Below are 12,594 nucleotides of genomic sequence, written 5' to 3'. Positions count from 1 at the left end.
AAGGTAAACATAGATGGAGTGCACCAGATTCCTGTTATGTTGTATGTGGGTGTGTGTGTATGTGTGGTGGGTAATTAATAATTAAAAGCATAGTACTCTGTTTCCAGGGCGATGATGCGGGCTTGCAGGCGCGTCTGGGCAGCGATGAGGGTCTGGATCTCCCTCCTGTGATCTCTCTTCATGCTGTCTACATCCTGCCTCCTCTTCTCCCTCTCCTCCTTCCCCTCCTTGCCTCGCTCCTGCTCTTCCCAAGAGCTGCCCAAGGACACGTGCGCGCGCGCACACACACACACACACACACAGATATGATGAGATGCTTCAGTTTGGTGGAAGTTTCTTTTTTTCAAAGGGGCCGTCTGATAGGGCTTAATTATGATAGGCCCTACAATTAGTAGTGGTATTACAGATGGAATATAACCCCCAGATAAGAGCCTCTTTCTTCCAAGGAAATCACATTCATAGCTGGGCAGGAAATGATGAGAAAACAGATTACTCATCCTCGAGCGAAGAGGAGCCCTACCCCCCTCCTCTCTCAATTTGTTTCTCTGTCTGCATGAATTGTTCTGTTCCAGCTCTAGTATAAAATCTGTCCGCTGCTGGACAGCCTTTCCCTTTGCTGCCCCCTTATCTCTTCTCCCCAGGTCTCCTCTGATCTTCTCCGCTCTGACACACTCTCCCCTCTGACCCTTCGATGACCTCTCACCTTGAGTAGCGGTGGTCCTCGGCGCTGGAGGCGTCTCGTCTCTCCCTGTCCCTCTCTCGCTCGCGCTCCCTCTCTCTCTCCTCCAGGAGGGCACCGAGGCGCTCCTTCAGCTCGCCGTTGTCCCGCCGCAGCTCCTGGACCTCGCTGCGGCTCTCGTCCAGCTGACGCTCGTACGACTGCTGCTGGTTCTGCTGCTTCAGGTCCTGAGCGAGGGAGGGAGAGAGAGCTCATATGTACACACACACACATGCACACATAAATACATCAACCCACATGCTCACACACACACATACACGTTCAGTATGATCGTCATTTACTGTCCTGTAAAAATAATTTTTGGTCAAGAGGAAGACGAACAAGTCAATTAACAAAGGGGGCACTTGAAGGCACATTCTGTGTGTGTGTGTGTGTGATTACCTGTTGTAGCGCCACCATCTCAGTGTGTGTACGTAGTTCAGCCTGCAGGTCCTCGATCTGCTGCATGTGTCTCTGTGTGACCTGCCTCACCCACTCTGTGTGCTGCTGGGTCAGCTCAGCCTTCTGCTTCTCTGCTCACACACACACACACACACACACACAAATACAAAGTCAGCATCCAGCATGTATACAACACACACACACACACACAAACTAGATGTTCAGGAGTGTGTGTGGGGGTGTACAGATGTAAGTGCCATGGTGACTATGCTATGGTTGTGCAGCTCTGGGCTGTGCCGTATGTCCCATAGTCCCGTATGTGATGTGTGTGTGTGTGTGTGTGTGTGTAATGATCAGCTCTCCAGCTTGTGCTGTGATTTTGTGCCTGTCTGTGTATGTGCTTTTTCCCTCTTTGTGAGTATGTATATGTGTGTGAGTGCATAAGTGTGGGTGTGTGTATATATATGTATATATGGTATATATATATATGTGGTGTGTGTGTGTGTGTTACCCAGCTGCAGCTTGGCCTGCGTGTGCAGCCGCTGCCTCTCGGCCTGCAGGTCCTCCTGGGCCCTCGCCTCCAGGGCCGCCACGGTCAGCTGGTGGCTGTGCCGCTCCGCACGCAGCGCCTCGTCCACCCTCTCCGTGTCCCTCTCTCCTGTGTCCTTCCCTTCGCCTCCCCTCACGCCCTCCTCCGCATCCTCATCCTCCTCATCCTCCTCTTTTACCACCTGTGCACACCACAGACAGGCACACTAGCTGTAACACCCACCTTCTGATGGTATCTCCACGGCAGCAGGACCTGGGCACCTAACATCCATCACATCAGTAACGTGAGGAGATCTTCGTGCTCTACCCCTGGGTGGCTGTGCTAAATATGCTAAATATCTGTAGGTGCCGGTATGTTCTCTATGTGATCCATGTATATATACTGTACCTCGGCAAGAAGTCTAAACATAGGCATGCACAAACAGCTCACATACCATACATGCACATGATGTCCATATGTAATCAAAGGCATACCATGCCTATATTCTCTGATACAGAACATACACATTCTGCTATACAATTACAGACACACACACACACACACTACTGTATATGAGGACAACTGTCTAGTATCAGCACACACGTTCCACTTTAATTCTGCTTCACACAGACTTTGATTTAATAAACAGCAGTTGCCTGTTTTGCATTCCTGCACTCGTGTGCAGACACTCACACACACACACACACACACACACAGAAACACACTCCGCCACTACTGCCTCTGGGCTCAGTGGGCAATCTCGTGCAATGAATTATTTATCTCTCTCTCTCTCTCCTTCCCTCTCCTCTCTCTCTCCTTCTCTCCCTCTCACTCTGTCAGTCAGTGAGTTGAGAATGGCACTGCTTGCCTCACTGAGAGCTTTTAGATGTTCCATGCCCCCCACTACACCTCCCCATATGGATCTCTCTCTCTCTCTCCTTGCGGCATGCCCGTTATATAGGTCACCTGTGCACGGTGGCACACGGCACCGGGCCTGCTGGGGAGTCAGGGGGATTTGGGGTTTGTTTTGCTGAGAGCTCTCCGTGCCCAGGTAGGCTGAGGGGTTCCGTAGCAGCGGTTTATCTGGAGGTGGGATTAAGGCTTGTACAACGCGCTGCTTGTGATTAGGAAGACTGGTGTTATCAGTGTGTGTCAGATCAGGCAAGAACAGCTGAAGGGCTCTGATAGGAGGAGAGGAGTCAGAGCTGGGCTTGAGCTGAGTGTGCGTGTGCGTGTGTGTGTGTGTGTGTGTATGTGTTTTGCCAGTCCTCTTTGAGTGTGTATTTGTGTGAGTGTGTGTCTGTGCACGTTTATTTCTATGTGTGTGTGTGTGAGTGTACTCTACGTGTATGTATGATGATAAGAGTCGCTCCTTCTCCTAGATGGTGGCATGGAGCTGGGCGCACAGCGTGTGTGTGTGTGTGTGTGTGTGTGTGTGTGTCCACCTTGAGTTGCTGTCTCCTCATGAGCCGTTCCTTCTCCTGGATGGTGTTGTGGAGCTGGGCGCGCAGTGTGCTGTTGAGCTCCCTGGTCTTCTGGATCTCCTGCTTCATACGGTCCATCTCGCCCTCGCCCGCACACGCCTCCCGGGAGCTCTCACTCGGCCCCGAGTCCCTCCTCCGCTCCTCCAACTGCAGCACACACACACACACACACACACACACACACACATATATACACACATACTTGCATTCAGCAACCAACAGTGTGAGGGAATGGGCCTGATTCTTCTTTCTATGTGTGTGTGTGTGTGTGTGTGTGTGTGTGTGTGTGTGTGTGTGTGTGTGTGTGTGTGTGTTTGACAGCACAATAACTACTCCTGGACTGCATAAAAAAATATTCCAAGTCAAAAACGTATCCCAAAGAAGGCACCGAGAGCCGAGTAGAATCACAGCACAATCCACCAATGAGATTAAAATTCAGGTTGGAGTCTATGTGTATGTCAGAGACTTTCTAATGACTTCGTCTGAGGTTTCTTTTTCTGCGTTTCCCTTTTTTACCCCTAGGGCACTCCTGCTGAGGTTGGAACTCAGGCTGGGCCCTTTGGATGGGCTACTTCCGATGTTCCAGTGGCTGCCACCACAGTTTAATTTGAGAGGGCTTCATGCCCTTGCCTCATATTTGCTCTTTTTTTAAATTATTTCTTGCACCTGTTCCCTTCAAATCATATTCTTTGTTGTGTCTGGTGAGAAGTGTAGTGTAAGACTACCCATAGAGATGATATTGAATACATATAAAACTTAGTTTACTGCTTTCATTTCTTTCTTTGTTTGATGTTATTATTCATTTAGTCATTTTGCTACCACAAGAGGATTGTATAGCACTGATATTTTTAACATTCACAGTCAACAAGAACCTGGCACCTGTCAACACACACCTGTGTGTATGTGTGCCAGTTGTCCTCATATAGTGTGTGTGTGTGTGTGTGTGCGCTTACTTGTGTCTGCAGTTCCTCCACTCTGCTCTGCCAGCGTTGAGTGATCTCTCTGATCTCCGTCTCTCTTTCCCTCTGCAACTCGCATACAGCAGACCGATGCTTCTCTGCAAACCGCTGTTCATACTGCACCCTACACACACACACACATACACACATTAAAGGTGTGATGAAATCTTCATGAAAGGATGTTTTAGATTCTGTTTAGGCAAGGCTTGCATTACTTCACAACATGGAAAAAGTCATTAATAATTTAACAAGTTGCTTAGATAAACAAATAGAGTTACGACAAAATGGCACAAACACACACACACACACACACAAACACAGAGAGAGACCCAAATTTTGAAGAGCCAAATTTCGAAAGAGCTAAACAAAAATCCTCTCAGGAGAGGGTCCTTCAGCTACCTTGGCAGCAAAATATATATCATTATGCCATAACCTGAGGGACACTAGTGTAATGTAAATACACAATGTTTTATTTTTTATTTATTTATTATTATTATTTATTTATTTTAGTCTACATGTATGATCTATGTGTATATGTGTGCGTGTGTGTGTGTGTGTAGGGGAGGGGGGGGTATATTGTATTGTACTGTTTTTGTCTTTGTCCTCCATCCTTCCTTTACCCTCTATGACCTTTATGGATATTCTATAAGTGCTAAGTTTAGATCTATGTATGTTACTCATAAATTGTCTATACACTGTTATGTATGACTGCTTTGGCAATGCAAATGCCCTTTTTGTCATGCCAATAAAGCACCATTGAATTGAAAAAAAAATTGAGAGAGAAAGAGAGAGAGCCCACCTGATCTTCTCCTCCAGGTTCTGCTGAGACTGTTCCAGAAGCCTCTGTTCCAGGGTCTCCCTCTCGGCCTGCAAGGCCACCACCTTCCCTTGCAGTCTGGACCTCTGCTCCTCCACATCCACCTGAGAAACATGACCGACAGCCACCGCAGTGACCCCCGCATTGTTAGCTTGTCACATGCATGCAATATGCACACACATCGGGTTGTACCACAGTAATACTGTATGTAGTAAACAAATGTCTTGTTCACAATCTAGCTCAGTCATGTTCAGTGCATATCCCATGGAAACTGTGCTGGAGGCCAGTAGAGCAGTGAGGCTTATTTGAGAGTGAGGCTTTTGTGCGGCTGCCTGCCTCTGTCCTTGGGCTTGTTTGGGTAGTGGTGTCATCAGCTAAAGCTGAAGCTGTGTGTGTGTGTGTGTGTGTGTGTGTGTGTGTGTGTGCTGTGTGAGTGAGTGTATTTTTGTGTTTCTGCCTGTGTGTATGTTTGAGTGTATTGATGCTGTATTGATGAGCTGAGCTCAGCAGAATTCAGCAGATTTGAACTCGTAAATGGACTAAGGGTGTTTGTGTGTATGTGTATGTGTGCTGTATGTGTATGTGTGCTTGAATGAATGTTTTGATGATCAGTGACTGTCTAGATGTGAAAGAAAGGGAGCAGGTGAACGGAGTCCAAGGCTATCGGCTTCAGACTTCACCCAAGGTGTTAAAAGCTCTCAAAGAAACCCAGTACAGTAGTTTCAAGATGGAAAGCCATTTCCAGAGCCCTTTATTGTGTCTGTGAAAAGCAAAAGTATAACAGCGCAAACATCCACTGTTGACTCTGCCCACCTGTTTTCTCATGAAGACCGACTAGCTGTGTACTTGCTGTTCCTACTGCCAGAAAGGATTTGCATGTTAAAGGGGATTTGTGGGTTACCAATCGTCTCTGGTGTTACCTGATTTGCTCTACTGCATGTTGGCCTGTAGCCTACTGTTTTCCCTGGGCTTATAACACTGCTATTTTATGGTATGCTTGTATCAGGCAAAATATGTGGATGGTACATAATACATGTAGACTATTTAACAACTCTGCAAATGTATGTGTAGTATGTGTTTGTGTCCTGGGGGGTACAGAATGTTCAGTGTCTGTGGATGTTCCATAAGCTTTTGTGATGATCTGAGTTCCTGCCTGATGCAATGGATGTGCAGAAGCTGTGTAAGGAAGGATGTGTAAGATGGTCCCGTGTAGTTATTATACAGGTCTTTAGTTTAAACACCTAATACAGATGTTGAGTCCAGTCACTGCAGAGAGCACTTGTAGTTTGAGTATATTGCGCACTTGTGTGTGATTGAGTTGACATTTGTATGGTTGTTGCAGTCAGTGGCTGTCTGTCTGTGAGTGTCTGTAGCTGTGTGTGTGTGTGTGTGTGTGTGTGTGTTACCTGCATCTGCTCCAGAGCGGTGTGCGCCTGCTCCAGCTGCTCCCTCAGCACTGCACACTCCACACCGCACACCGGCCTCTGATTGGCCGCCTCACGGCTCTGCCGCTCTCGCTCCAGCTCCAGCTCCCTCTCACGCTCCTTCTGCCGGATCACCTCCTCCAGCCGGGAAATCTAGGAGACGCGTACACACATTACTTACACAAGCAGGCATACACAAAGATATACAGCACCATACACATTTATTGGCACCCTATACCTTGGTAAGTTGGGAAATAGATGTAAAAACAGGTAAAAATTGCCAATATTTACAGTTAAAAAAATAATAATGAGTTCCACTCAAATGGTTATAAACTTGCATGGAAAAGGACTCCTATCTATCTTGCCCCTACACACAGTGCCGAGGATAGTAAGATAGACAAGACTCCCCAAGGATCATTCTTAGAGAGATAAAAGCAAAAGTATCCATCCAGTCTAAAAAAAACATCAGAAGTGACCTTCAGGCTAGCAGATTATTTAAATGGCATGGTATTTCATGTCATTTCACTACAAATGAAAATGGCTGGAGTTGCTAAATGCTACTAGGACTTTTATGGTCAGATGAAAATAAAATTGAGCTTTTCCCCAGAAAACGTTCAAGATGGAATTTGCATAGAAGACTGACTGTAATGAAAAGAACCCTGTGTCTATGGTGGAGGGTGATTCTCTCCACCAGGCACCCTGGGGACCTTATTAGGCTTCATAAACATTATGAATTAACTGGGCATTTCAAATCAAAATCTGGATGCCTCTGCCAAGATGCTAAAAGTCGGTTATGTTTGGAACATCCAGCAGATCGATGATCCAAAACATATGTCCAGATCATGCAAAAACGGTTAACAGAGCACAAAATCTGCCATGGTTATCTCAGTCCCCGGACACTTGCTCAACTGAAGACCAGTGGGGTGAGCCTTAGAGGAGAGTGCCCAAGAGAGGACCTAGGAATCTGGACAATCCAGAGATGTTCTGCAGATACCCAGTATGAGATGTAGGAGAAGACTAGAGCTCTTTTATAAAGAACTAAATAAATAATTGTGGCATTTGTGATTTTGTTAAAAAAATATCTATTTTTTATGAGTAACTTTTTCTTTACAGAATAAAATTGCTTCCCTTCAAGGTTGGATTTTTCCTCATTGTTTTCATTCTACGATGAAATGGCAAAAGTAGAATTAGAATATCTCTTTTTACTAATCTTTACCAGGGCTGCCAATAAATGTGGAGGGCACTGTACAAACAACAAAAGAGCTTAACAGCTGGTCATACTATGTATGGCATCATCAAGTAAAAGCTTCTAAAAATGAACTGTGCTGCTAGTTAGAGTAAATTAACGTGCTGGGCAGACCTCTTTTTGTTTGACCAGTGGTGTATGTTTGCATGACATATCCGACATGTCAGTGACCCCTGACCTCTGAGATGGACAGCTGCAGGCGCGCCTTCAGCTCATCCCGCTCCACCTCCAGACTCCTCCTCTCCTCCTCACCTCTCTTCCTCAGCTCCTCTGCCTGGGACAGGAGCTCCTGTAACCATGGTGACAACATTCACACAGGGGGAAAAAACAGGTAAGTTGATTTAAAATGGAAGGAAACAAAAAACACCCAGACTAACCCCAGACAGAGCAAAAGGTTAATTTTAACATTGTTCAGATTCGCAGTACATTTTGAATCTAAGCAAACGTTGTTCAGCAGCCACTACAGAAAACTGGGGATCAAGGCTATGAATGTAAAACTGTGCTCTGTGAGGGTATGAATGTAGGACTGTGCTCTATGAGGGTATGAATGTAGGACTGTGCTCTGTGAGGGTATACAACTGCTCTGTGAGGGTATGAATGTAGGACTGTGCTCTGTGAGGGTATGAATGTAAAACTGTGCTCTGTGAGGGTATGAATGTAGGACTGTGCTCTGTGAGGGTATAAAACTGCTCTGTGAGGGTATGAATGTAGGACTGTGCTCTGTGAGGGTATAACACTGCTCTGTGAGAGTATGAATGTAGGACTGTGCTCTGTAACACCCACCAACATAATAATTTCCCACCAACGTAATAAACCACAAACGTAATAAAAATCTGCACAAAATCAGCACGTTTTAAACATAATAATCCTGACAATGTAATAATTTCCCACCAACTATTGCCCACTGCCAACGTAATAACCCAATTTCCCACCAACGTAATAATTATTACGTTTGCAGGAAGTTATTATGTTGGTGGGAAGGTTAAAAAATATTACATTACAGTTTTTTTCAACTGCTTACACACTAAATCTTTGCTTGTCACACAATTTTCTAAACATGTCCTCCAAACATCATAACCCGACACCAATTCTGCAAAACCATCTCTATGTAGGTATGGACCCTTTCAATCTGCTCCTAGAGGATTTCCGGTTGAAATATTCAGAACCAATGCAGATATTGCTTTGAAAATTACAGTAACCCTTTCAATCTGGACTTTATTCAGCATACAGTAAAAATGTTCTACAAAAATGTTGACTTTATGTAAAATTTGTCTTTTTACTCTATTTTTGTTTGTCCCCATGTTACAGTACCATTAGCTCAATACATTTTTTCTGTGCCTCCAGAAATGCCTTAGGAACAGCTTACTGTAGAATTGTTTGTTTCTGCAGTTGAAAGGGTCTATAGGCCTATGAATACATACTGTACACGACCCCCCTCCCACACACACACACACACACACACACACACACTTGTCTTTGGAAAAAAACAAAATCAGTGTTTTCAAAACTCCATGTACATCTGGTGGTCACTGTATTCTTCTTTGCTTTTTTTTTCTTGTTGTAAAATACCAGAGGTGGAAAAAATACGAAAAATATTGTACTCAAGTAAAAAGTACCAATACCTTGATGAAACATTACTCAAGTACAAGTTAAAATACCGATCTGAAAATGTACTTAAGTAAAAGTAAAAAGTAGTTCATTTAAAATGTACTTTAAGTAAAAGTTACTTAGTTACTTTTTTTTTTTTTTTTTTTGGGTACCAGAACAACCAGTTTTACCAGAGACTTTCTAATGAGGAGATACAGCACTCAAAAAATCCTCCATAGTAATGCATGGGGTTAGTCAGTTGTCTACAAATATCACAACCCTTCCGCTGCAAAACGTTGACATGTGAATACATTGAGCCAATCATGTGGTGTGCTGTGAAGACATCGTGCCAATCATCTGTTGTGATCTCGCTGCTGGAGCAAGATTGGTGTCGTGAAGCCTTACGCACACACATTTCTGCCGAAATAGATGCACCGATAAGTGCCCAAAAAGCAATGCAATATGGCGCCCGAAAGTGGAGGTACTTGCCTGAAAAGGACTTTGGTCCTAGCTCGAGTTGCTGCAGCCAGCAGCTAAGGCAGCCATGTTCATGCTCCCAGTGTGTAAGCGCCAGCTGCAGCAACTTCGAGCTAGGTAAAACCCGATTGTTTCAGTTTTGTTCATACCGGCGACAGTTTCGGTGAAGTTGAGAAATGGAGATCTATGTGAAAAATCACCGGAGTTCTCCCTTTAAGTTTGAGCAGTAGTTGATTTTCAAAGTTAGTTGCACTCATCCTGCGTCCGCTTTGCAGTGAACAGTAATCCAACTGAAAAGCCCCTCACAGGCAGCTGAGGCAGGCAGGCCAATGTTGAGTTGTTTTTATATTTGGAAACAAGCAGAAGGTTCAGCAGATTAAAGGGGCGCCGAACTGGGGGAGAGTGGGAAGTATAGGGCCCCAATGGAGGAGAGGGCCCATGAAAAGTGGAATACGGGGGTACAACATTTTCACCAGGCATTAGTAATAACTCAGGTAATCCACACATAAAAATCCAAACCACTCCATAAGTAGAGTCATGTGTAATGAAGTGGAATAACACAGGGAAAAAGTATTGAACAAGCTAAGAAAAAGCACTAAGGCAAGGGAAGGGAAGGAACGGCTGGAATCTGTAAGTAGTTAGAGTAGTTATCCTTTCTATCTGTGCAAATTAATATAAGCTTGGTTAGTATATTGATGGGCTATAAAAGGTTTTTCATTACCAAGGTGTCACACAAGAAACATTTCATGATGGATAAAAGCAAAAGCTCTCCCAAGACCTTTGCAACCTTATTGTTGCAAAACATATCAATGAAACTGGTTACAGATGCATTTCAAAACTTCAGAATCTTCAGTAAACAGCATGGGAGCCATTATCTGCAAGTGGAAGAAACATCACTGCCATGCAGGATCTCCTCGCAATATTTCTGACCAGGGAGTCAGACGGATAGTCAATTCCAAAAGCCAAGGACCACTCGGAGTAACATTAAATTCAATTAAACAGTTCTGGAAGTAACTAAAGATCAGGATTCACAAGAGGGACCCCTGGAATCTGTTTAGAACAATGGGCCAAAATCACCTGATACTGTGACTAATACGTTTTGTCATACAGGAAATGTCTTGAAGCTGTCTTTACAAAGGCTTTTCCACAAAGTATTGAAGAAATTTCAGTAGGCACGTTCAATACTTTTTCCTGTGTCATTCCACTTTAATACACATAACTCTTATGTTTGGAATTTTTATACGTGTGTTAATATAATGTGTGGTGAAAATTTCGATTACACTCACTGGAAAATTAAGCTAATTACTGAATTTTTTTTTATATATATGTCCACCATATATTTATTTTACCTGAATATTTTAACTTCCCAATTAAATGTCAAAATGAATGTCAGACGAAATTTAAAGTTTGACTGACTGGATTTTGTATACAAAAAAAAACTGTCTAAGGTGACTTTCCCTTGCTAAAGTGCTAAATGGTTTAGTCCGCCTGCATGATTCATAAGGTAGTCTATCTTTTGTTTATTTAGTTGAGCATCGCTAGTAGTGGACCGCTAATTGTTGTGCTGCTGTGCAATGTTTTCTCCAAGAAAGCCAAGTCAGGTTACTAAAAAGAGAGACATCAAAATGAGGGGAAACAACTGCTAATAAACTTATTTCCAAAGAAAGGTGAGCACAAACGTCAAAACACGAAATCCCATGGTGTTTGCTTGAATATCTCAGCTATCATGCTAAAACGAACTGAGACAACCCATTGAAATAGCGGAAAATACACTTTCATAGGTTAGGCTACACATGTAATCTGATGCATCTCGTTGATCCAGCTCCATCTCCATCCCTTTCAGAAAGACTCCATGCATAAGCAGCTTGATTCATGCCCTGTTGTAGGCCACATGCTAATCATTATCACTAGGCTAGTGGTTTAGGGCTGGTTTCTTATTCCTCTCCCTTTCTGTTTTTTCGTTAGTCTTAACTTTTTTTTTTTACTCAAGTAACGGATGGGATTTTTTATGTAGCGAGGTACAATACTTCACTCAAAATGTAATCAAGTAAAATTTAAAATACCGATTTTATAAACTACTTAAAAAAATACAAAATACACAGAAAAACTACTTACAGTTTTTTTTTCAACTGCTTACACACTAAATCTTTGCTTGTCACACAATTTTCTAAACATGTCCTCCAAACATCATAACCCGACACCAAATCTGCAAAACCATACACTAATTCTCAGTGTTTGACTCAGTTTTCAATTGACTAAAACACATTTTGCAAAACACCACACACAATTTTTTCTACCTAACACACAAAAATCTAACAGGAAGTAACTTGATTTCATTCTTCAAACACAACCCATCAAAATGCCACACTAAAATCACCAGTGCCTCACTCTTTCTCTTCACATGTGTAAACACTCTTTATTTTTACTGAACACCATCCAATCATTGCCTTAGTATAGGTCTATGAATAGATATACACTCTATTTACAGTTTTTTTTTTTTTCAACTGCTTACACACTAAATCTTTGATTGTCACACAATTTTCTAAACATGTCCTCCAAACATCATAACCCGACACCAAATCTGCAAAACCATACACTAATTCTCAGTGTTTGACTCAGTTTTTTCAATTGACTAAAAACACATTTTGCAAAACATCACACACAATTTTTCTACCTAACACACAAAAATCTAACAGGAAGTAGCGATTTCGTTCTTCAAACACAACCCATCAAAATGCCACACTAAATCACCAGTGCTTCACTCTTTCTTTTCACATGTGTAAACACTCTTTTACTTTACTGAACACCATCCAATCATTGCCTTAGTATAGGTCTATGAATAGATATACTCTCTATATATAGGTATGGACCCTTTCAATCTGCTCCTAGAGGATTTCGGTTGAAATTTCAAACCAATGCAGATACTTTGAAAATTACAGTAATCTACAAAC

General features: G+C 43.2%; 1 protein-coding gene across 1 annotated transcript in view; it reads right to left on the bottom strand.

The window, feature by feature from the left end:
• The window catches only part of fam184b (family with sequence similarity 184 member B), a 36,420-nt gene that overhangs the window by 2,533 nt on the left and 21,293 nt on the right, over positions 1-12,594 (bottom strand). Inside the window, exons 7-15 of the mRNA XM_048258515.1 lie at positions 7,758-7,868; positions 6,316-6,486; positions 4,892-5,013; positions 4,087-4,216; positions 3,095-3,280; positions 1,632-1,851; positions 1,121-1,251; positions 704-906; positions 97-255 (exon numbers count right to left, since the gene is read on the bottom strand). Of these exons, the coding sequence (XP_048114472.1) occupies positions 97-255; positions 704-906; positions 1,121-1,251; positions 1,632-1,851; positions 3,095-3,280; positions 4,087-4,216; positions 4,892-5,013; positions 6,316-6,486; positions 7,758-7,868 (1,433 nt within the window). The remainder of the gene's footprint in view (positions 1-96; positions 256-703; positions 907-1,120; positions 1,252-1,631; positions 1,852-3,094; positions 3,281-4,086; positions 4,217-4,891; positions 5,014-6,315; positions 6,487-7,757; positions 7,869-12,594) is intronic.

The sequence above is a fragment of the Alosa alosa genome, chromosome 1 (assembly GCF_017589495.1).
Source record: "Alosa alosa isolate M-15738 ecotype Scorff River chromosome 1, AALO_Geno_1.1, whole genome shotgun sequence".
Lineage (NCBI taxonomy): Eukaryota > Metazoa > Chordata > Actinopteri > Clupeiformes > Clupeidae > Alosa > Alosa alosa.
Note: the sequence above shows the minus strand (reverse complement) of the source record. Positions and strands in the feature narration are given on the sequence as shown.